Source organism: Gobius niger (assembly GCF_951799975.1).
Source record: "Gobius niger genome assembly, chromosome: 13".
NCBI classification, from domain to species: domain Eukaryota; kingdom Metazoa; phylum Chordata; class Actinopteri; order Gobiiformes; family Gobiidae; genus Gobius; species Gobius niger.
In genome coordinates, this window is record NC_136864.1 from 8,776,304 (window position 1) to 8,802,064 (window position 25,761).

At 40.1% G+C, this 25,761-nt stretch overlaps 2 protein-coding genes across 2 annotated transcripts in view; one reads left to right on the top strand and one right to left on the bottom strand.

Annotated features, from left to right (window-relative positions):
• ly97.3 (lymphocyte antigen 97, tandem duplicate 3) overlaps positions 1-2,837 on the bottom strand; it is a 31,553-nt gene extending 28,716 nt beyond the window's left edge. The window contains exon 1 of the mRNA XM_079569931.1: positions 2,734-2,837. Coding sequence (XP_079426057.1) covers positions 2,734-2,811 — 78 coding nt within the window. The 5' untranslated portion in view covers positions 2,812-2,837. The remainder of the gene's footprint in view (positions 1-2,733) is intronic.
• Positions 2,838-3,079: 242 nt separating this feature from the next.
• acvr2ba (activin A receptor type 2Ba) overlaps positions 3,080-25,761 on the top strand; it is a 32,310-nt gene continuing 9,628 nt past the window's right edge. The window contains exons 1-7 of the mRNA XM_079569943.1: positions 3,080-3,213; positions 10,558-10,765; positions 16,529-16,644; positions 18,800-18,951; positions 21,061-21,204; positions 21,370-21,513; positions 25,231-25,379. Coding sequence (XP_079426069.1) covers positions 3,162-3,213; positions 10,558-10,765; positions 16,529-16,644; positions 18,800-18,951; positions 21,061-21,204; positions 21,370-21,513; positions 25,231-25,379 — 965 coding nt within the window. The 5' untranslated portion in view covers positions 3,080-3,161. The remainder of the gene's footprint in view (positions 3,214-10,557; positions 10,766-16,528; positions 16,645-18,799; positions 18,952-21,060; positions 21,205-21,369; positions 21,514-25,230; positions 25,380-25,761) is intronic.

The window sequence follows — 25,761 nt, forward strand, 5'->3', positions numbered from 1 at the left end:
TTCTTCTTCTTCTTCTTCTTCTTCTTCTTCTTCTTCTTCTTCCACTCCAGGATGGGTCAAGTATGGATGACAAATTCCCTCTATTTCAACCTTTGTTACTGTGCAATATTGGGAGCTGATTATTTGTCATTTCAGGTTCTTCTGTCTGACCATGATGACTTAAATAAAATTATACATGAATTCACTCATAACCCTGGGATTCGAACAAATAACTAAATAAATACAAGAGTAAAATATTATTATAATATAGAATTTGTGGCGGCGGTGGCACAGAGAGTAGAGCGGGTCATCTTGTGATTGGAGGATCGGTGGTTCTGTCGTCGTGTCCTTGGGCAAGACACTTCACCCACTTTGCGTACACTGGTGTATGAAGGAGAGTGTGAATGGGTGATTTGTTCCTTGCTGTGAAGCGCTTTGAGTGTCTAAAGCAGGTAGAAAGGTGCTATATAAATGTGACCATTTATCTAAAATATTGGGGAGACCGGGGCTATTTGTCATTGTTGCTTTTTATTGCCACACTAGAGGGCGCTGTACACTGGTACTGATATATAATATGTGTATTGGTATTCTTCTTCTCTTCCAATAATAATTTCTCATTTGGACTGAAGACATGAGGACAGGACACATTTGAATTGTGTTTATGCCTTTTCCCAAACTTAAAAGGACTATACGAGATTTAAAAATGTTAATTATGTATTTTCCTCCCCCTACATGTTCCAGCCATGTCCTAATATGTAGAATGAGGTCAGACCTGTTCACCACAACTGCCTCTAAAATCCTGCACTGTCACTCAAAAAGGAGTTAATTCGGGTGCGAAGTGCTGTCATGCACAAGCTTGATATAGAAGGTGCAGTTACATGTATAACCTGAGGTGGCAGTAGTGAGCATAAACTTGCATCTAGCCCCTTTAAGTTAGTGACTTAAACAAAAGTGAGTGAGTGGTTGGTGGTGGTCGGAAGGGCCGATGGCGCAGACTGGTTGCCTCGCTTCTCTCAGTCTACCCCAGGGCAGCTGTGGCTACAATAGTAGCTTACCACCACCGAGTATGGAGTGAATGAATAGTGCAATGTAAAGCGTCTTTGAGTGTCCAGAAAAGCGCTATATAAAACCGATGCATTATTATTATTATTAAAAGATCTGAGAGACAGAGATGTTAGCTTAGATTTGAGCCGTTTTAGAACATGCCAAAGCCGCTTGTTAGCTAGCATGCTAAAGCCGTTTGTTAGCTAGCATGCTAAAGCCGTTCGTTAGCTAGCTTACATTGTTGTATAAGTGGACACTGGGTTATTTGTCACAAAAATGAGGGGTCATTTGTCACATGGGGTATAACATGGTGGGACATTTTTCTCTTTTGTGTTTTCTGGATCACTTTATTTTAACATTAGCTATAAATAGAGGCCGTATGTTTGGGTCATTTTAGTGAATTTGTACATTTTACACCTCATAGAACTGTTAGTGTTGTTCAAATGAGTGACATGAACTCATCTGGCATTGCGACTGTTTTAAAGCATATTTTGTCCTTTTATCTCAAAAAGCAAAAAAGTAACAGAGGTTTATCAAATCTCAAGTTAACATTAAAAACAATAGTGACAACCAACCCCAAACATTGTGACAACCTGACCCCGCACATGGGGCACATTGTCAGTCGATTTTGTTGTGTTTGACGGTTAATAACTATTTAGCGCAATAAGATAGAAAATCGAGAGCGAGGTCTACTTCAAGTCAAGGGTTCAAGCTTTCATTTAATGCAGCTCTGACTCTTGTGGAATTCTCTGTTGATGAGCAGTGAACTCTAGATAAAAAGTGACAAATAGCCCCGGTCTCCGCTATATTTTTTCCAAGCATGATAGTATTTGTTTACAATGAATACAACTTTCTCCGTACATTTTATTGAAATATATTTTTCATTCTGATGTATAATTGCCACTTGATACTGCAGCTACGTACAGTGAGACAGGCTTAATTAGTGTGAATAAATTTTAAATGGGAGTTATTGTATCCTGTTACTTCAAATTAGGTCATCTATTTTTAGCTCTGCCACTTTTGCATTTAAAAGATATGCAGATTGGCCAGATTAACAGACCACTGCTGCAGCTTTCACATGGTTGGCCAACTGGCTTTTTTTGAAAACTCACGTTTGATGACACAATGGGCTCAAGCTCAATTTTATTCAAAACGCGGGGCAGCGTTGATTGATTTTCTCTTTATGTAACAATATCGACGTGTCATGCGTAAAAGCGCATTTGAAGTGGAATCATGCGGTCGAACGAGTCGCTTCACCTTAAATTACCCTTTTAAAATAAATAAATAAATAAATGAAAAAGCAGTGATAAATTAGAACAAGCACAAATGATTTCATAAAATACAAGTATTCGTCTAAGAAAGTGCAAGAATCACCCCATCCCAGACCAGGATCAAACAAGCAAAGAACGAGCACGAGCGCGTGTGCCCCATGTCGCCGCGCATCTCTCTCGTGACACCTCCTAATAATAATTACATGTAAAAAATGACTGTTTTTTTGGAGGGGGAGCGTTCATGTGCGGTGTCGCGGTAAGGTCACTCCGCTGGCTGCTGCCTGAATTCCCCTCTTTGTGTTTATACATCCGGGTCCCTCCTCCTCCTCTCGCAAGCCCATTCCCCCCCCCCATTTAGAAGAAGCCATTTTGGACATAGATCAGTAACATGCATGTAAACCCGACCGACCTCCCGACGCAGTGGTGCTATTCTACTAACCGAGTGACTACCGCCTCGCGAAGAGCGCTCGCCGCCTCTCCCCTCGGATGATCCAAAGCCACTTCGCTTTATGGGCATTTGCAACCACTTCCGACGCGCAATGTCGCCAATATCCACGGAGTAGCGAGCCCGGGGAGTCAATTTATCGCCTCGTATCTTCTTTCTCCCCCCCCCCCTTCCTCTGCTCCTAACATTGTTGCAGCTATTGACACGCGTTGGTTGCTCTCTGTGTGCGCTGTGGCTCGCTGCTGTTGTGTGGCGGTGGAGAAGGAAAAGCTAGTCGGCTACACACAGGCCCTAGCGCTGACTTCTGTATTATTTTTTGTACTTGTTCGGATCCGATATCTCCAAATGTTTCGGACTACCTGAGTTTTGATGTGCGCCAAGGAAAGCAGGGGGAAGCTTTGTCCTGTTTTTTAGCACGGAACATGTCTCTCTCATGGCTAACTTGTTCACTTCTGCTGGGAACTTTATGCGCAGGTAAGCCTCTTACTTGCACTCACGCTCTATAGCCACAAGTAAAACGCGAAGGTTAAACGAAAGCAAAGTCGCTGCGTTTTAACCCCATTCGGAATCGTGCGCTCGCGAGGGAGTTTTTACGCACGCTTCCAACTTTGCCTGGACAAAAAAAACCTGTCGTTCGGGACCAGCCATTTGTGTGTTTCCCCCTTTCGCTTCTTCTTCTTCTTCTTCCTCCTCTTAGCTTCCCTCTTCTACATATTTCCTCTTCCAAAGCCAGACCGCAAGCCACATTAGTAACTTTTATCACTTTGGCTGTGAAAGCGGGACACGATCATTTCATTAAATTTAACCACACACCAGCCGCGAAACTGTTGCGTTGCCCCCTTTCGCCTTCCTTTCTTTCCCAAATTGTGGCAGGAATAGATGACAACAGCTGCACCAACATCCTGAAACATTATAGGCTACCCTCTTACATAGCCCCGTGGACTCTTGTTTGTGGTTAAGAACAAGGGGGCTTGCGAAAACATCCTTCCTCTCGACGTTTTTTTTTTTTTTTTTAACATAAATCGATAAAAAATGGCGAAATATTTGAGCAGATATTGCAATAGCAGGCAAGCTCTGATACCCACCTCAATCTTCTATTTGGTGGACTATCCTCGTGTGGGACTTGTTTTGTGCATTTCCAAAACAACAATTTGAAAACGCACGAGACCAATGAAGATTATTGTTTGGTTTTTTTGCCCTTTAGACGTCAGTACAATCAGCTGGGGTTAATCCTGTATCCTAACATTGACATTATATTTTACTTAGTGTTTGGTTATTTTGAACAAAGCGTGTTAAAAGGTACTCACTCAAGCTCTTTGAGTGCATTTATGCTCGCCTTTCCTGTTTGATATATTGTGATATATTGACATTGCTATAGATTTTGAGATTTAGCTGTCCTTAAAAGGTGTAATATTGAAAGCGGTGCCATTCCACATGACATTAGGTTGAGATATGGCAATGTGTTTATGTTTGGCATTCATGTGGGCTATCATTTTTGAATATCCAGAATGTGGCTGCCCTTTGTATTTTTGCAAAATGTTGCAAAAACTATGGAAATGTTTTGCATGTGCTTATCGTGTTTGAAACCAGGATTCTGGCAGTCCTTTTGTATTTTGCAATCTGCTAGAAAAAAGAAAAAAAAAACATCAGTATCTTCAAAGTACAGCTGAGGGTTGCTGTTATTTCGCACGTCTTTTGACCTTTATTGTTTGGATTTCCATTGGATCCACATTGTATCATACACGGGGGGGTTGCTCTCAAAGTTAATTACACAGGCTGCCAGATTGTGTTGCTCAATTGTTATTTACTTTTGACTCCGATCTTTCTTTCTTTTCTTTTTTGTGATAACATTGTCACACAGGAGGCTGCCCAGAGCTATGCGCTGTGTGCCAAATCTCGCTGTGCATGGCCTGGCCTAATGCCTTTATGGTTTATAGATTAGGGCCCCGTAGCCTCCTCTAGTCCCACATAGTCGCATATAAGCCGCTTCCCTTTGAATTCGCGTTGTTGTGGTGTAAAGCTCTCGCTAAGTGACACGGCGAAGGGGGTTGGGTGGATGATCTTGTAGTAAAAGTCCTCCCCGCGTCACGTGGCCAAAAGCACAGATATCAGAAATGCCATCGCGACTCAATGGAGCAATACGCACCCCCCCCCCCCCCCCACACACACACACACACACACACACACGCACACACACAAACGCACGGGCACACACGCCTCCCCCCCCCTCTCTCTCCCTTCTCCCACTGGCCACGGCTCTCGTGCGTAAAATGTGCGCTTGTCTCTCCATATATTGAGCCCCCTTTCTCGTGCGTAATGGTGGCCGTGGTGTTTGTTCATTGCTCGCATACCTGTGTGCAATAATGAAGACCATTATAGTGCTGCCGGACAACTGAATGTATACGTGCGCCTCTCTGGCTCTTTCTCTCGCTCTTGTGTGTAATGGGTTGGTGGGGGTTACACAGGGGGGATGGGCAGCAGCAGCAGCTCCTATAGGCAGGGATTTAAAGAGACAGACGCTGTTTTTTCAGGCCCCGTGAACAAAGATTAAGCTCGAGTGTCCAGAGGATATTGTGAATGGCGTTTTACTATAGGTGGCTCTTCAGTAGCTTCGTGCATTGCTCACAAAATTGCAATTATGAATTTCACTGTTATTAGGTGGGGCAAAACTATTATAGTGTAAACGACACACCTGCCGGTCAGTTTCTGGAAAGATGGTTTGTCAATTGTGTCCTTTTAATAAAGACCTTTACCATACAATCTCCGTGTTCCTAAAACCTTTCACAGTTATGTACTTGGGCTTTGGATGATCAGTAACTCTGACATATTTGACACCTTTTATCATTTAGCTTCCAGTTGCCTTTTTTTAACCATTGAATAGCAACTTCCTAGAGCTGTGTGAACAAATGTGTACATTTCTGAGCGATAAAGTTAACGACTTTGTAGAATCTTTTTTTTTTTTTTTTCGCTAAAGTGTACTCATGACACCTGCCATTCACTTAAAGTACATTTTAGTTACACATCGCGGAGCCCATGACCTTGGTCGTTGAGTAAAATCTTTTGAATATAGCTTACAAAATGCTTTTATACATGAGACTCCTCAAATGGAAATTATGTAGGGATGATCCAGTTCATTTTCATGAAGTTTCCGATTAAAGAGATTTTGTGAATGAAACCGTTCGCTGTCTTCAAAGAACGGCCTTTACATAATAAAGTTAATTCATAACCTATTGGCTCGTCGCTGCTTTCCTGTATATTAATTACAGCGTAAGAAGCTGCTGAAATTGTAAGTTATGTGTATAATCAAGCTCCACAATGCATGGCTTAAAACTACCGCACATTGTACACATTCTTTTTTGATATGTCAAATTCTTGAACTTTACCTTTCACTAAAAGTCTCTTTTACACATTTTGACTTTAAATGAAAGGCAACTATTTAAAAATGTCTTTGAAACGTTGCAATTGGCTGCACAAAAGGGTCTTTTTTTTTTAGAAATGGCCTTTCCTTTTCTCTCCTTGAACATGAATTAAATGTCCAAGCGAATTATTATATTTTCAAGCCGTTTTCTTACATGATCTATTCATGAAAGCTGCTATTAACTATAATTTTACTCAGGAAAGGGGTCAAAAGTCAATATGATTGAGACACATTTCCTTTAACAGCCCGGGAATTAGCATGGAAACTGAATATTGTGCAAAAGTTATGATTATTTACATTTATTTTCATTGTAGCTCTGTTTTGGTCCTGATTTGTAATTGTTTTAAGTAGGGCTGTCATGATGATTACTGTATCGACTTATCGTTCCATAAATAACAGTTAAGATATATTTTTGGGCTCAATATTTATCGTCAACCCATTTATTGGCATTTCCCACAATTTTTTCTTTGTAAAACTTTGATTACTAACTGAAGCAAATTGAGTTACACTATATTTCATGTTTATTGCCGCTTGTGTGTATTTTAGGATATGATTATGTACTTTTAGATCAAAGTTTTACTGTCATTTTTATGCCTGAGAGTTGACAGTATTGAGTATCGTTAGAGTCAAAATGATCGTTTATCGCGATACTTTCCCGCCTCAATATATCGAAATTCAAATTTGTTATCGTGACTGGCCTAGGTTCAAGTCTTGTTTTGGCACAATTTGATGGGAAAAACAAATTGCTAAAATGTTGCAAATGTTCAACGATGATCATATCACGTCGCCCTCGTAACCGGCTCTAAACATGAAATTAACAGGACGCTGTGGACTGCTCATATTTTCTTGATATACAGATGGTTTGTAGAGAGAGAGGAGGGATATGTTGTTTTGTCCATCTCTTCTTGCATGTTGTCAGCTGCATCCGCACTATGTGCCCAGAACAATCCCCATGAGGGATAATAAAGTTTAATTCATCATCGATTATATGGAGCACAGTGATGTTGAGGTTGGAGCTCTCTGGAATCTGGAGGCTTGGATGCAGTGATATCAAGCGGTAATCACTGAGGATCATCTGCAATTGTAGACCGTGTCCATTTTATTAGACCATTTCATTCATGGTTTAGTAATGCATTTATGCCAAGTGTTTAGACATGCTTTGGACACACTTTTGTCAATTATATCTTTTTTCATGGCCACGTCTGACCACCAGGGTTTGATGAGGGCAGAGATTTGGGTACACAGTCTGGATATATCTAACTTTTATGATGTGGGGTCGCTGCAGTTGGTCAGGTCTTGGTTCAGCATCACTATGCACCCAAACCATTAGATCAGCCGACGACCTGAACATCCTAAATGACCAGGTTAGTCCAAGATGGCAATGTCAGGATTCATTGGGTTCACGTTGTGTAGATTTCAGGGACCATGAGACATCGTTTTCACACAGGGATTGGGCACCACAGAATCCCGATCTGAACCCCATTGAGAATCTTTGGGATGTGCTGGAGAAGGCTTTGAGCAGTGGTCACACTCTTTCATCATCAATACAAGATCTTGGTGAAAAATGGATGCAGCAATGGATCTTTTGACATTGCGGAAGAGCGTTTGGAAATGAAAAATGATGATTCCATCTCTGTCTTCACCTGGTGGATAGTCTAGCAACATTAGATTGTGATATGACTCTGTGTTGATGAGTATCCAGAGACGGTTCTTTCTACAGGGATTCAGGTATTTTCTGTTTAATGCAGTTCTCATGTTCTCAAACACACTCTTTCTATTGGCCTCGATCATGGTCTGAGGGAGTGACAGGCCCATTCAACCAATCATGTCAAAGTGTCTTTAAAACAAATTTGGTGGAATCTAGGTTTAAGAAAGCGGAGGATTCTGTTTTTGTAGTTGGACGTGAGATTTGCGGCTGTAGACTTTGAGGAGAGGGGGCGATCTAGCTTGAGAGTGTGATGTTACTCAGAACTCTGGCTTTATGGTGCAGAACAATACTTTATGGGGTGATACTTGGTGTGAAAAGTTTGCGAATCACTTCACCACAGGAAGACCAAACTTCTAGACGCAATGAAAGAGGACATGTGTTGTGTAAAGAGAAGAGGAGGATTATAAAACGGTTTCATTGAATCTTGAACGTGATCACGATTGTACAGTTTCATGAGAATTTTTCTTTCTCCTCTCTTTTAGATTGTTATGTATAACCTCCGCATTGTATTCAGTCAGCATTCTCAGAGACATAGCTTTCTTTTTTTCTACCCATTCATTAGCACTTGTCTTGGAATTTCAAGTAAAATGTGAAAGAAAACGGGCCTTATCTATCTCCCCATATGTCATTAAGAGTTGAATTCAAGACGTCCTTATCTCGCAGCCGTGGCATTCCCATAAGGGTCTGCTGCCGCTGCACCCTATCATTGTTTTCTAGTTAATTAAATCCCGCCTGTTGCAACATTTGAAAAGATATGGTGTGAATGGGATTGTGCCAAACTACCATTATGAAGGATTTCTAACCCTGGAGGAGTTTCCTGCGTTACTACAAGAGCTCCCGATCTTGGCTCCGCGCCCAAACGCTGATGAAGTCTGTGTTTCTCGTGGCTCGGAGCAGACTTTTGCTCCATATGGCAGCGGGTTCTGCCGGTTTTCTTCCTCTTAGTTGTGATTTATTTAAAAAATGAGGAGAACACAGACCGAGCGTAGTCCTAATAATAATAATAACTTGATAGATTGAACTGCGGAGATCAAGTATCCAAAAATACTGTGCCCTGTAAACGTTTAAACGGTTGGTTTGAGCAATTTGCAAAACATTTTCTTTGTTTTCGAGCCGTGGAAGTCAGAGGTAGTTGTGTGTTAACTGTTAAAGCTGCTGCCCCAACTTGGGTCTCTCTCTCCCACTATCCGTCCATCCTGATTAATAATGTGCAGATTTTTTTGAGCGTATGACCGCCATAGAAACAAATGCAATGATTTGCACTTCAATCAGTAAAAAAAAGTCCTATAATTAGATGCTGCTGTCTGATGTTCGTCCCCCATGAATTTCTGCAACATGCTGTACTTCATGATAACTAAAGAAATTCACTCTACTACAAGACGATAATTGACTACCCGAGCTTGAAATGTGCGCTCTTCAGCAAGTTGGTGAATAACGCGTTGTTTTTTTGCCTCTCGTCTCAATGTTAGTAATTTATTCGAGGGTTAAGTACCATACGTATTGACAGAATAAGCCAGGGGACGTGTCTTAAACCGAGGTTGTAGCTGTAAATCAACTGACATTATTATATTTTCCTCTTCTTTTAGAAACGTGATGAAAGAGGGTGCGGTTATTGTGGCCAAAAAAACATCCCTGTCTTTTCCTAATCCATTAACATCCCCTTTCTTCACAAGGTTGAGTTCACTCTGAGGAAAGCATGTGTCACTGCTTTACTAGGCACAACACTTCAAAATCAATTAAAAGGCTTTATAATTAGAGCGCTTAACCCTGGAATACTATCGCTCCAATTCAAAACACCATCACTAACGTTGGGTGATTTACCCGAGATCATACACCTGATAAAAAGTACTTGTCATCAAAATATATCAAAACAATACATGACACATTTGAAGTAGTGTTCTATTTCTAGTGTTTATTTTATAATGTGTCATGTCTAACAAAGTGAAAGAAAAGCATCATCAGGGGGCCTTATGAAACTGCTCCAAAATTAATGGAAAGTTATACATTTGGGAACAAAAGGCTCGACCCTAACCCTGGGTAGAATCCACCCGAAACCAACTTTACTGTATTGCTAATTGGGCCGGCTCTAGTTAAGATTGAATTATATATATTATTAATATTATTATTTTGTTTATATTTCTGTGTGTTTCTTGATCCAAGCAGCATGTTATGGTTTTTGGGGGACATGAACAATGCTTGTTTTACTTTTATTTTTTATGATTTCATTGTTATATTTTATAATGATTATCTATTCATTAAAAAAAAAAAATTCAACGCGATCTTACAGGGCTCCCCGGGGTTGAAACATTTCCAACACAATATCACACACTATCACTTTCTGTTCCAAAGTTATGTCTGAAAATCGGCGGTGTTGTAGATGGAGGGAGTATTGCGTTCAAAACTGAAAGCGCAATTCGGTGCCCCCTCCAGCAGATGTTGCCCTAGGTGGCTGCCTTGGTCGCCTATGCCTAGGGCAAGCTTTGATTGAGAAAATCACCCAAACATGTGGCTGATGTCAAAGACGATGCTGAAGCTACTCAGAGACCCATGACACTCAGAGAAACGCAGCATAATAAAAATCACACACACTTGTTTGCTCGGGTGAAAACCACTCTGCAATGGTGTTCAAGGTCTACTCTAAACTCCGCAAAAGGCCCACTCTAACATTTGTCCTCACGTCCGTGTTCCGCAGGCTACAGTCTGGGAGAGGTGGAGACGCGGGAGTGCGTGTACTACAATGATAACTGGCGAACGGAGCGGACGAACCAGAGCGGCTTCGAAAGGTGCGAGGGCGAGAAGGACAAGCGGCTGCACTGCTACGCCTCGTGGCTCAACTCCTCAGGGACCATCAAACTGGTGAAGAAAGGCTGCTGGCTCGACGACTTCAACTGCTATGACAGGTCAGGCCGCACAGAACCACCCACATCATGTACTTTGACACAGTCGTTATCCGCAAGTTGCTTTTGTTGTGTGGAAAAATGAAGGGTTTTGAGCTTCAAATCAGGGTGTAGCGTTGTTCCTTCGTTATAAAACGTACCTGGAGGAGTAGTTTACTTCAACCACGCAGTTTTGAGGAGTCTTTGGGCGATCTTGTTCATTTTGAGTGTTTCTTCTTCTAGTGTTGAAGCACTCCGATCAGAACTTCTTTGGTTATATTGCGTCGCAGGTAAACCCAAAACTGCCCTCCACTTTTGTAAAGCTCCTCATCCAAAATTGGCTCCGAGCAGGTCTGCACTCTTAGGGGGTCATTTATCCAGTTATTGTGCCAAAATCACGGCATGAAATGTCATCAAAAAGCATTAAATTGGATTAAAACTGGCATTAAATCATCATCATCATCAACCTTTATTGCAGACTCGAGATCCAGTTAAAAACAAAAACAAAACAAAAACAAACACACAACAACATTTAGAGCAGACAACTGTACCAAAATATGAAATATGAATATAGTGTTCTACTAAATAAAGATACAAAGACATGGAGAGGAGCAAAGTGGTTCAACAGCCCATACATACATAAATAACTGAGAATGCTAACTTGATGCTACATGTTAGCATCCGGCTAATGCTAACGGTTAGCTCGCAATAGCTTCGACTGCTTTTTTGAGAAAATATCCATATGGGCCCGATTTACACTTGACTTTTTGTATGTGATAAATAAGTTTATATTCCACCGGAAATTTTATTTTATTTTTTTGACCTTTATTTAACCTAACCTAATGGCTAAGAAGAGTGAAAAATTGTGTTTCCCAAAAGATTCTATTTTCCCCCTCGGCGAAGCCACGCCCCCTTCTATGATGAGACGCCGTCTGTATCTATTACATTGATCTTGAAACTTTGTGCACGCTTTATACTTTTTTTCTTTTATTTATACTTGTGAAGGATGACATAATGTAATATTTCGAGTATCCGTTTAAACGCCGTGTCCGGGAACTTGTGCATCTGAGCTGGGTGTAAATATAGCATGGTCAGTGCAGTTGCCCCGAGGCTGTTGTAGATACAAACGGCACAGATACTGAGCGGCAGAGGGGCTTTTCCTGACGGCGGGAGTCTGTTATTGACTAAACATTCTATAGTGGAATACAGTGTTCATCCATAACACAAGGACGTTCAGTTTAGTGTTTTGTTAAGGGGAAAAACGCGGCTGAACGTGAGGGGTTTTAACAAGTAGACTGACTGTAGATTCCATGCGTAGGTATAGGGAGCACTTTAAATGTGTCAAAGGCATATGTGTAGTGTTTTGGCCGTCCACATCGTTTTATAAATTGAAACTAAATTCTAATTAATACTATATTTTAATGCCACAGACTCAGAAAAAAAGAATCAGCGCATGTTTAAGTACAATTTTTAAGTTTTAGTCCATAATTTTATAATTTTTGATAAACTCTTATGGTGAAAAGAGATTAAAAAAAAAAAAGATTTAATCAGGTCTGGGTACCGTTAAATGATACTAAAAAAATGAAAAAGTGGATAAAACAAGTGGAAAAATTGGGTTAAATTTGGGGAAAAAATCATGAATTAAAAAAATAAAAAATAAAAGGGAAAGAACATGGAGAAAAATTTAAAATTTGGGGTAAATTAAAAAAAAAAGAAAAAGAAAAGAAAAACTGGAAAAAGTTTTAAAAAATGGGAAATTTTTAGGGGGGGAATTTAAAAAAAAAAAAGTTACAAATGCTAATAAGAAAATCTTGGAAGAATGTCTTCTTCGTCTCGTCTCTTTCGTGGCTGTCTTGTTTGTTTTTTTTATGGCTTTTTCATCCATCTTTAGTTGTGTTTTTGTTGCTTTTTGTGTGGCATTGTTGCTTTTCCAGCACCTTTTTGTTGTTCTTTTAATGTGTATTTGTCACATTTTGTCATGTGTTTTTTTTTCTTCTAATTTTTTAAAATTTTTGTCCCCTTTTTGTGGCTTTTTTGTTGCGTTTTCGTCACTGTTTAGCTCTTTTTTATTGTGTTGTTGTTGATTCACTACCCATCAAGCTTTTGTCGCTCGTTTGACACTTTCTTGCTTTTAGATTTGGGTAAACTGGAGAAAATGTGCCCAGTTCATGTGGGGGTTAAGAGATTAACACCTTGCGCTTTAATGTGTAATTACTTTCTTCTTACCTGTACCTACACATAGAACTCGTGGGCTGTAATCTAAAGTCCTATCGACTGATTATAGTCCATATGAGGTAAATATTTGCAAGATAAAGATGTTTTGTATTTGCCGCTTTGCTCAACTAAAAAATCTACACATTTCTTTCTTTTAGTGTGATTGCTTTGCTCGGTGGCATGCAACAACACAAAACAAGTAGGTCAGAGGTTAGATTGTGGAACAATGCGGGGACTTTCGAGGCCGGGGTTTACACGAGTCCCGGGTGCTTTTCTTTGATCTGCTGCGGCTCCAGTCCTGACCCGTAATGAAGGATGAGTCCGCCACAGAGAACAATGGGAAACAGTGCAAAATTAATAGCAATTGTTGATTGGTTGCAATTAGTTTAACACAAAGGCTGCAGTTATGTAGATAATATAATACACTCGACGAAGAAATCTTTCTTATATTGATTTTTATTAGGTTTTTTTTTTTTAAACTTTGGCTGGGGGTGTGACTTGTGTATCAAAATATGTAATTTCACATGTATTTTCACACCAACAGCCGCTAGAGGGCGCCCTAGGCTTGTGTACCGTATTTTCCGGACTATACGTCACTCCGGAGTATAAGACGCAGCAGCCAAAAATTGCCTTTTGAAAAAAAAAAAACAGGCTGAATAGGCGTACGGTATGCTAACGTAGCTACGTTAGCTACATCAAGCCTAAATAACAAACTAAATAGGTGTCTGGTATGTTAACGTCACATAAACAGTTCAGATATCTAGACCATAAAGAACACACCAAACTCTCGATCTCACTCCAAATCACTAAATACATTGAAATCTTCATCCTCGGTGTTAATTCTGAACAATCGCCATGGCAACGACCTGAGCACGGAGGCGCAACTGCACCGTTGACAAGCCTCTCCCGGCAGCACGTTTTTCAAGCTCTCATTTGCAAACTCATTCCTCTAGCTGTGGCCATCGAGCTTTTTAGCTTTTTTGTTTTCTTCATTGCGATAAGAGTAACCTCCGCTTTTCGACGGTCCTTCACAAGTTTCTCTCAGTTTTTCTCTCCAACTTTCTTACTGCTGCTCGATTAGCCAGTAGTGCCCTCTAGCGGCATGAGAAATTGTATGTTTGAATGAAAAAACTAAAATCTCATTAGTTGCTCCGGAGTATAAGAAAAAAAGTGCGACCTATCCGCTCCTCATGTACCACTGAAGATTTAAAAAAAAACAGTAATCGAGCAGCAGAAAGAAAGTTTGGAGTGAGCGAAAAACTTGTGAGGGACTGGTGAAAAGTGGAGGTTACTCTTACTGCAATGAAGAAAACAAAAGTAGCTAATCACAGGCTAGAAGCTAAATGGCCACAATGAGAGGAATGAGTTCGCAAGTGAGAGCTGAAAAACATGCTGCCGGGAGAGGCTTGTCAATGGTGCAGTTTCGCAGTTTGTATTTCCTTCCTCTCTTTTTGGAACCTTTTACTAAACAGGTAATAGATATAACCAGGCAAACAAAGGATAAAACCCAAATAAATTAACTAAATCTATTTAAAAAGAGCATCATTTACATGTATGGGGCCGTGTAAATGTGCACAGTAAACTGAATCTCAGTGTAATAAAAGGCTGCAAAACCAACTCTAATGTATCTGTAAGGGGAAATTGAGCTGTTTTTTCCCTATAGTGTTTCAGCCTTGAGTTACTAAAGTACATCTTGACTTTGTCTCTTTGCTCATAGCTTGTTGCATTGTCCCGTACATGCGCAAAACTAGTTTCAAAAATCTGCCCTGAAAGCCCTTCCAATTAACACATTCTTGGTAGTGACATTCTTGGTAATTATATCTTTTTCTAACAGTTTTTATTCTCTTCTCAAGAACAAACCAACATTGGATAAATTCTTGTCTTAACGAAATGAAGATGGTTTAACAAGGACATTTATACAACTTTGTAGCCAGCATTTTCTGACTTCATAAAAGCATTGTGAAAGTCGTCAAAAGTGTCGCATTCTTGGAGAGTTATCTGTAAATACAATGAAACGGCATACCACGGACAGTTTTATAAGAGAATTATTTAATGTAGGCATTGAATCCGGCCTTTCAAAGCGCCAATTTACAGAAAAAAGTGACCTGTGAAGTTTCAACTATGTTAAAAGACTCTTTTATACTTGACAAAAACATTCATTTTTTTGTTTCTTCATTGATTTGGTTGAGTATTCATTCTGCATACTTCTCAAAAACACTCTCCCCCAGCTGGTGATGTCATGAGGTGGTGCTACTCTTTAGTCACTTAACACACTCTGATCATGTCAGTGCTTGAATTGACTCCAACGCTTGTCCAGCTAACATACTGAACAGTCATTTGTAAACTTTATTTTGTATTTGTAGCAGCAGAATAGAATGAGTCCAGGCGTTCTGTGTTCTCAGATATTGGGATCAAATATTTGCGGCAAATCTGAAAATGAACTGCGAGACTTTGTATCAGAATCACCCAAATTTTAGAATTTCATAATAAACATCAGAAATGGCATCACATGGAGACAGGAAGTATTTTGCCATTTCATTTGCCATTTCGCTCAACAGATAGTACTGATGTAAGGTGAATTGATGGTTCTATGACTGTCATGATAATTAATTACTATATCGACTTTCATCATTTATTTTTAAGTACTTTTTGAACAAAGGCTTACTGTCATTTTAGTTCTTCTAAAGCCTCTCCATTTGTCTGTTGAAATAATATTGATAATCATAATCATCATGCTGCATTAGTATTGTATAGCTCTTTTCCAGTCGCTCAAAGTTGCTTTATAATTTTGTGCATTATTCATTCACACCATACTATGTGGTGGTTAGCTACTATTGTAGCCACAGCTGCCCTGGGGTGGACTGACAGAAGCGAGGCAACCAGTTTGCACCATCTGACCACCACCAACCACTCACTCACACGCTACATTCGGCCAATAATAGAAAGCTGCAGACCCGGAGCCAAGACAGATCCACGACGGTGAGGCGGATCCGCCGTGATAGTGCGCCCTCTTACCAAATTTGTTCAAGACTTTTGATTTGTTTTGTTTTGAAGGAAAAATTGAAATAATTCAGCCTATTAACTCCTCACGTGCGTGAAGTAGATCAGCATATCAATCAACCGTTGATCCGCCTTATCCAGCAGAGAGCGCACTCTCACGGTGGTTCTTGTCTCGGCTCTTTCCCTACTCCATTCGCCAGGCTTACTGTTGTCTCCCATCCAAGTACCGACCTGGCCCTTCCCTGCTTAGCTTCCGACGTCTGACCGGAGCGGGCATAGTAAAGGCGCTTTGGCCACGATTACACAATTTATAGTATCATTAGCTCATCAACATTCATTTGTGGGAAAATACACTATCTGACATTACATATAGCTAATTCAAATGTTATTTGTGTTGTGACCAGTTGTACTAGACTAGAGTTGGATTCCATGGTGATTAAAAGTATGTTTGTCGTTTATCACTGTTTTCCTGCCTCAATATATCCAACTGCAGATGTTGTTATTGTGACAGGCCTAGTTCTGACTTCCTCACATGTTTGATATCACTGATGTTATTCTGTCTGGTGTTTTTAGGCAGGAGTGTGTCTCCATGGAGGAGAATCCCCAGGTCTTCTTCTGCTGCTGTGAGGGAAACTTCTGCAACGAGCGCTTCACCCACCTCCCGGACCTGATCGGCAATGGCAACCGAGGTCAGTACACATTATATCAGCAAGTCAGGGTCCAGTTAGATGCAATTTGATTATTTACTACAGTATAGCAAACTGTACACACCATCCTGGGTAATTTCTGTTCTAGGTGTTATCATTCAGGTGGCAACAAACGATTTAACTGACGCCATGAGCAGCTTCTTATTACTTCTTACTATACTTTGATCATTTATTTATCTGAATGTGTCTGAAGAAATGGCGTCCGGAGTTAAATCCACCTCGAAACGCATGAAGTCAGCAGCAGGTTCAATAATCCAATGTGCAGAGAGCATCTCATATCCATTTCCACCAGATAATTGCATAACGTTGTCAAAGGAAGAGTCCCAAAAGAACTATAAGCAGCTGTTATCTAGCGGTGAAGTGAAACTGTTCGAGCGCATGGGAGTCATGAATAATGATAGTGAATTCATGAGGCGCAGATCAGAGACGGGATATCTAAGAGAATATCTTCTGCAAACATTTCCACCATTTTGCTTCCTTTCGAGATGGTTAATAATAATAAAGAGAATTGGGTTTCAATGAAAACAACCCATAACCTCTTCACCCCTGCCTTAAAGGGACTATAAGGAGTTTAAAAATGTTAAAATTAAGTATTTTCCTCCCCTACATGTTCCAGCCATGTCCTAATGTGTAGAATGAGCTCAGACCTGTTCACCACAACTGCCTCTAAAATCCTGTACGGCACTCAAAAATGTGTCACTTCGGCCCGAATTGCCGTCATGCACGAGCTTAATATAGAAGGTGCAGTTACACATATGGCCTGAGGTGGCAGTAGTGAGTATAAAATGGCGAACTTGCTTCCAGCCCCTTTAACCGAGTGCATTTACTCCAGTTTGGCTTTTCCCAAATCTTAAAGCTTCTTGAAAAAGTGTCAAAATGGCGACATAAATGAGACGAAAACAAGGATGAAAATGCAACAAAAGGGTGACACAAATGTGCCCAAAAAGTGACACAGAAGCCAAAGAAAAGTGACAAAAATGTGGGAATAAAAGTTTGCCAGATTATTATGCCCAGCCACCTCGAAACCCACTCCACTCAAGCATCAATGAAGTTTACCCATAGCTGGCACAGAAACTATGATACAAATACCTAAAGTAGCCAAATACAATAAATAACCACTGCTGTTGTGGCCAAGTGGTTGTATTTTAATTTAAGATATAACTGATCTAACATATTTGTAATGATCAGATCACTTCATGTGAGTTGTTTATATTAATGTAACCAAGGATGTTTAGTACAAACATCCAGGGATCCTTGTTAAATGTTTATCCATTAGTTTCTATAGATGTAATTGATAAATTATCTGTCCCGTGACAATAAAGTATGACTTTCATTTTAAATGGAGAAAAGACGACATTTTTCAGAGACACACAGAAAGTCTCTTGGTATCGGTAAATATCAGATATCGGCAGATACTCAAACCTCGGTATCAGAAGCAAAAACACTCGATCGGTGCATCTCTAATCTGATACGAGTTACTTCACCGTTGATTAGCCTCCACTGCCTTTAAACTCTTAATATTTACCTTTTGTTGATTTAATCTATGGGAAATATAAATGATACATGTAAACACGTTTTCAAGGTGAGTGGGAGTGTCAAACCCTGATTCAGTGAAGAAGATTTGTGTTTTCTTTTTAGTTTGGAGCTCCAAACTAAAAAGAAAACAAATTCTTCTTCGCACGTTGCCTATTCATCACATCTATTGAATGCCCTTGTTTTGATTGCAAATCCTTTGATCCTTCGGTTTGCAATCAAAACGCTTAATCTGCTGCTCATAATTCCTAGAAATCAAGGTCCTCGGTTCACGCGTGGAGCTTTTCAATGACTTGTGTCTCATAAATATGGTCGTCCTCATACTTCTACTAGAATACTTTGTTCAATAATCAACTTTCTCCTCCTGTAAAAGCCTTAACATGTTTTGCTGTCGATTTAGTTCCCTTTTTTTATGTTTTATTTGTACCGCTTAGTGCCGTTTGACCCGCTAATTAATTTCGCGGCTCGTAACTCTTTTGCAAACAATGTCCTTGGTCACGCGTGAAGCTTCTCTGACTGAGCTGTGCATCATAAAGTCCTGTCATGTTGTAAATATGCTTTCCCTTCCCCTCCCCTCCCCCCCCCCTCTCTCCGCCTCTCTCAGTGAAAATTCGTCCTCCGCCTCGCGTGCCCTCGCTGCTGAACGTGCTGGTCTACTCGCTGCTGCCGCTGTGCGTCCTGTCCTTGGCCCTGGTGCTGGCCTTGTGGATGTACCGCCACCGCAAGCCTCCGTACGGCCACGTCGATCTCAGCGAGGTGAGGGGGAGAGACACACACCGGCAATGCATGTTTTATTCAAAGGGCAGTGCGCATTTTTTTCCCCCTCGCTGTTGGCTGGATTTCATGACAAGATTTTATAGGTCCTTGATGTTCAGTACGGGGGCTGCGCGGTGTGAGGAAAATTGTCAGTAACGTCTTGAATAACGGAGAGTTTGTGGAATTTTGCCAAACCGTTTCAACACAGTATGTCTCCTACTGTGTATATATAAAGATCAGCAGAATTATTTTTCTTCATCAAATTGTCAAAAAGAGATCAAATGAAGCCGAAAACGCAAAGGTGGTTATAGAAGACAAGTAAGAGTAATGTTACTTAAAAAAAAGTTGTCACCCAAATAAATAGGTATGGCAAAAGTAAAAAAAGTACTTGGGAGAAAATATAATTTAATCTAGTTTTAGTCTTAAGGCTCATTCATGCTTCACAAGATGCAAGAACAAAATGAAGTCACTTTATGTGAAGTGTGACGTCACGACTTCCGCTTCCGGGTCCCAGCAGACAGGCAAACATGCCAGAAAAAAAACTAAAAAACTCTAAAAAACAACCATCAATATTTCTGAAACTCAGCGGGGAGCTACTGAACCTACTTATTTCTCAGACTCATTAGCCCAAAATGCCGCACCTACTGCTTAAACAGTATTATTTACTTAAGTCACTACTTGGTAAATAATACTACTTAGGGTTAGCGTAGCTGCTGTGCCGTTAGCATTTATCTCCGCTAACCAGGATGTACCGATTTTGGTAAATATTACTTTTATAGCAGTAGGTACAGCATTTTTGGCTAATGGGCCTGATAAATAAGTATGTTCAGTAACTCTCTGTTGAGTTTCAGAAATATTGATTCTTGTATTAAAGAGTTTTTTGTAGTTTCTTGCTCATCTGCGGACCCGGAAGTAGAGCTGTGACGTCATCACTTATACGTTTTGCCTTGTCGCCATGGAGCTGTCCTCAGTTACTAAATGTTTCCATGACTAAAAAGCAAAAGTGCCTTCATTTTGTTCTTGCAACTCAGGGTGCAAGGACTAGAAGTTCTTGCATCTTGTGAAGTATGAATAAGCCTCAAGTACTTTGTCCAGTAATTCTCTCCAATTTTAGTCTAGTTTTAGTGGACTAAAGTTGCATGTAAATTTAAGACTAATTTGTTCAACTTTACATTTATAATTTTATTCTAATCATGCTCAGTCAAGGTCCTCTGCTTCATGTTTCTTCTCCCACATGAACAAAACTCTGAGCTGCTCCTTTGACAGTGAATTTAAATCATACGAGGCTCTTTCAAACTGCTGATTTTAGTCTCCTTTTCATTTTGATTTAGTCATATTTTAGTTGATGAAACTATCTGGACTTTTTAGGCAAAGTTTTAGTCTCCTAAAAAAATAAACGTTTTAGTCAAATTTTAGTTGGCAAAAAAGTATCTTTGTCTAAAATTATGACTATATTAATACAAGTGTTAGTGGGATGATTGGGGTTTTTTTCATCTCTAAATGGGCAAAGCTAGCTGGGTGTAGCGCCACTTAAACAGTATTTACAGCCAAGTTTGAGTGAATTCAATTGTGTAATTGGATGAACAATATCCCTCTCTCCCTTTTTTTTTCCTGTCAGTGTAGTATTTACTCTCACGCACAATTAATGAGTAAAAAACCGTAACATGCTACGACACCTGCAGTGGCGCCTATGGCCTCTAGGGCGATGAGTTACATAGTTCTGCTTTAACACTGCAAGAAACACGAACTACGTTTATTTTAGGTCAACTTGAAGCTTTTGTTACTTAGAAACTAAAGAGTAAAGATACTTAATTGGAATATTACTCAACTAGAATGATATAACTGCTCTTATAAAGTTGGATGGATTTTTTTCTGCCTCTTGTTTGTACTTTTTATTTTGGCATCTGCCTTCCCTCCTTCTGAAAAACTGGTGTCAAATTCCAAAATCTGCATGAGACTAAAATGGGTGCAAGCAATGTATGCATGGATTTATGATCAAATAAATGCGATGTCAGGAAACATTTACAATTTCAGTAATTCACCTAATTTATCTGTGTGTTTCAATCGTCCCACCTTCTGCTTCAGCTACAAGTGGTTTCTGTTTTCTAGGACCCCGGGCCGACTCCTCCCTCTCCCCTTGTCGGCCTGAAACCCCTGCAGCTGCTGGAGATCAAAGCCAGGGGGCGCTTCGGGTGTGTGTGGAAGGCCCAGCTCATGAGCGAATACGTGGCTGTCAAGATCTTTCCTGTTCAGGTACCTTTTACTGATTTACATCTCCGATTTCGCCCGCGAAGCGCTGCAGAGATTTGTAAAGATTATAAACCATTGTTTTTTTTCTCATAAGTTGCTACTATTTCAAGGCCTCTCACCAGAAGATAAATGATAGCACGACTTTAACGTAATGTCTTTGACTCTCAGGACAAGCAGTCGTGGCAGAACGAGCGCGACATCTTCATAACTCCGGGGATGCGACACGAAAACATCCTTCGCTACATCGCGGCGGAGAAACACGGCAGCAACCTGGAGTCTGAGCTCTGGCTGATCACGGAGTTTCACGAGAGGGTGAGTTTTACTTTTACAGCGCAGGGAAACGGGAATCGTGTCAATCCTCACCGAATTCTGAACAACAATAAAGTTTAGTTCTGTTTCATGTGTTTATACACATAGATACAGGCGGCATCTCGTCATAGAAGGGGGCGTGGCTTCGGCGAGGGGGGGGGGAGTATAGAATCTTTAGAGAAACACCATTTTCCACTCATGAATTTTCCACTCATGAATTTGTTTATCACACATGAATAAAGTCAAGTTTAAACCGATCCCATGTGGATATTTTCTCACAGCAGATTGTTCAGTATAAGTGAAAAAACGGCAGTTGTTGCTAGCGCTAGCTAACCGCTATCCCGATGCTAATGTGAAGCATCAAGTTGGCATTCTCAGTTATTTATGTATTCATGGGCTGTTGAACCACTTTGCTCCTCTCCATGTCTTTGTATCTTTATTCAGTAGAAAACTATATTCATATTTCATCATTTGTTAAAGTAGTTTTTGAATAATTAAAGAAGGTTTCGATTTTTCTCCAAATTGTTTTCCCCCTTAACTCTTTTCAAACATGACCATATATGGGCGATTCCAGAGATGTCGTCTGTAAATGGCAGAAGGAAATGAAATGTGTGCTGTTTTTTTTTTATCATCTTCGTGTTTAGCATTAGCTTTAACTGCCACATCTCCAGTTCAGCTTTACCCAAATCTAAAAGCATCTCGACTGGAGCTTAATGCCTGTAGGCCAGAGTAACACGCTACAAAATTGATCAAAGATCGTCACATTTTTTTCATTTTTATCACTGTTCTGACGCTTTTTTCTTTTCAAGGAGGTTTTAGATTTGGGTAAAGCCAAACAGGAGAAAACATGCTCAGTTCAGGTAGGGGTTAAGAGGTTAAAATGGCATTTAAAAGCATTAACTATGACTCGTTTCAGCCTGTATAAACCCTGACCTGGCCTACAAGTGTCATAAAAATGGATTATTTTATTCAAAGGTTAAAATCTCAGAAAAACAGAAAAACTCATGTTCAACTCATGCTCAATTCATGACTTTTTCAGCCTCCTGGCATTTTGGCCAAAGCCATATTTCAAAGATTTTGGGTGAAAGGATCAAAACACTTCTGAATCCTACTTTAATGGAAGTGTTTCTTTGGTTGTAAAAATCCTTCTGATTTGCAGTTTCAGAAATCTTGCAAAACACGGCTCTGAAAAGATCGACTTTCCAAAGAACCAAAAGGTCTAGACCAGGATTTAACTGTAACTTAACTTGGATAAAACTCCGACTATCCTTTTTTCAGAACTAAGAGCTAAATACAAACCCCGCACAGAGGAGTAAGTATGTTTCTGTACTTTTCCAACAACTCTCTGTGAAGCTTGTGTACTCCTATAGGCTCCAACATATAACCCCCTTTATATGATGTGGGCTTTAGCGTTGTCCAGAAACGCCCGTGTTGTTCCAATAACGCTCTGTCTCTTATTTACCTCACCGTAGAGGACAACCGCTTTATTAAAGAAGGGATTTTTATTACCGCGCGGCCTACGCTGAACAGTAACGTATAGATGAGCTCGTCTGCAGATTTACGGCCGGCTCTCCGTCTCGGCTTGAAGTAACGGCACAATTTTCTCGCGTCTTGATAAACTTGCAATTACGCGACAAGGCCGTCTTGTTTTATCCGCCTTGTCAACAAAGGTATTAACGCATTAAAACAAGATTGAACGGTAATTGCCATAAACCGCAAATGGGAAATGGGGGGATGTGTAATGAGTTTGAAGCCTGCCCTGACACCACCTTATCTGTTCCACTGACACTTGAGGATATTTACTGCTGGTGCACGGGTCATCAATGTCAAATTAATGCTTTTTGTTTACGCCCGTAATACTCTTCGCGCAATTAGACAGACAGGCTGTTGACAAATGTGGCGCTTTCAACATTTATTTTGACGAGAGATGCAAAGTAAACCAGTAAATTTCACACAAAAGCTTGTAAATGTTGTAAAAAGATTTAATATTGTTAATACACTGTATTGGCCATTTATGTCATTGAGGTATTTATGATGGATAATTCGGTCAAATGTTTCAACACCTAACTTTATAGATACAGACGGAATCTGGAATCACCCATATATGGTCATGTTTGAAAACAGTTTGGAGAAAAATCTAAACTTTCTCTAATTATTCAATAACTACTGTAAAACATGCAGAATTATTGATGTAGTTTTCTTCTAAATAAAAATATAAAGACATGCGATAATTACATAAATAACGGAGAATGCTAACATGATGCTTTATGTTAGCATCGTGCTAATGCTAATGACTAGCTAGCGTTAGCTACGACTGCCGTTTTTTCGCTTCTACTGAACAATCTGCTGTGAATAAACATCCATATGGACCCGATTTAGACTTGACTTTTTTTGTCTGTGATAAATAAGCTTATATTTGCCAGGAAACGGCTAAAAAGAGTGAAAAATTGTGTTTCCCGAAGGATTCTGTTTTCCCTCTCGGTGAGGCCACGCCCCCTTCTATGACGCCGGTATCTATTTACCTTATTCCACCCCGCCCGCTTTTGCCACTTTTTGCGTTGTCTTGGCACCTCGTTTTCCAGACACTTCCGGTCGAGCGCGAAGCCCGTTCATTTTAACGGAGAACGAGGGAAAATATTCTCCGCTCAAATCTGATGTTTTTAATCGGTTGATTTGTGTAAAATGGCCAATGTTCATTTGCACCAACATGTCAACACTGCAGCGTTTCTCTGTGCGGCCTGAAAACGGCTTTGTTTTCGTGTAGTGACTGATTTTATGCGGACTCCAGTCCCATGTTAACACATAGGAGAAAAGGGGCGGGCACAATTCATGGCGGCGCCCACGCCAGCCTCCGGAATAAGGTGATTAGTAACAAGACATAAGGTTTTGTCAGCAGGGCTGGGTGCTGTTACATTTTTTAGATATCAGTACTTTAAAGATATTTGGTTTTCGATACTTATTTCAAATCGATGCCTTTGCTAAATTATCTGTCATATGGAACCATAACATATTAATAATGTTGATTTATTCCTTTTTTTAAATTTTGGATTACCATTTGTTTGAGGTGAAACAACCAGAAAACTGCAAAAATACTTCCCAAGATTTTTTTCCAAAATTTCCCCAATTTTTCCCATTTTTTTTGGACATATTTTCCAGAAATTTTCCAGAAATTTTCCCACATTTTTCAAGTTTCCCGCCAAATTTGCCATATTTTTAAAATTGTTTCACCAAAATTTCCCCCAATTTTTCCACTTTTGTCAACATGTTTTTCCCCCAATTTTCTGTAAATTCCCTTAAAATATCTTTAGAGACAGAGTTTTGTTGCTGTTGTATCCAGGAACAGCATTAGAGGAAGTTACTTGGTTGTTTCAGCTCAAATAAAGTACATTATTGTTCTGTTTTGTGGTTCTATATGACAAATATTTTAGTATACAGTATGTATCAAATAAAGTATCGGCCAGGAATTGGTATCGAAAACAAAGAATCGTTAAAGTACTGGTATCAAGCAAACAAAACATGAATAGCACTCAGCCATACTCCTAAGACAAGCCACTTATATTTAAGTGTGTCAAGAAAAACATTCAGGAATGTATCTCATCATGCCTTTAATTGCTAAGATAAAATGTAGTGAGACTCTTAAAGCAGCTTCTTCTAAATGAGGGTAAAAAAGCTCATGACGAGGACCTTTAATGACCTTTTGTCTGTGCGTTTCTGCTCCAGGGCTCTCTGACGGACCACCTGAAGGGGAACCCCATCTCCTGGAGCGAGTTGTGTCACATCGCGGAGACCATGGCCTGTGGCCTGGCTTACCTGCACGAGGACATCCCCAGCTACAAGGGAGAAGGCCCCAAACCCACCATCGCACACAGGTACAACCAGGGGGCGCTGCGGAGCACTGTGTTCAATATCCCATTTGTCTGATATAAAGTGTTTCTGTGCCTTTGACTGAGGGATTATTTGACCTTCCGAGGCTTCTCTATCAGTGACACATTGTCTAAGTATGTGGCTTCTGCTGATGAATAAAGAAATGATTGGAATATTTCTTGGATGAAGGGCGTGTGAAGGGAATGCCACTATGAAATATTACAGTCATAATTATCTTCGTTTCAAGGTTGATTCGCTCTCATTTCATGTTGTATTGAACTGTACGACTGTAACAACAAGCGAGGTCCTTTCCCTCTCACACCAGCCTCCCCTGTTAAATTAGAGCGGCAGTTTTAGAAAATATCACATTCTGAACACTTAAGAGAA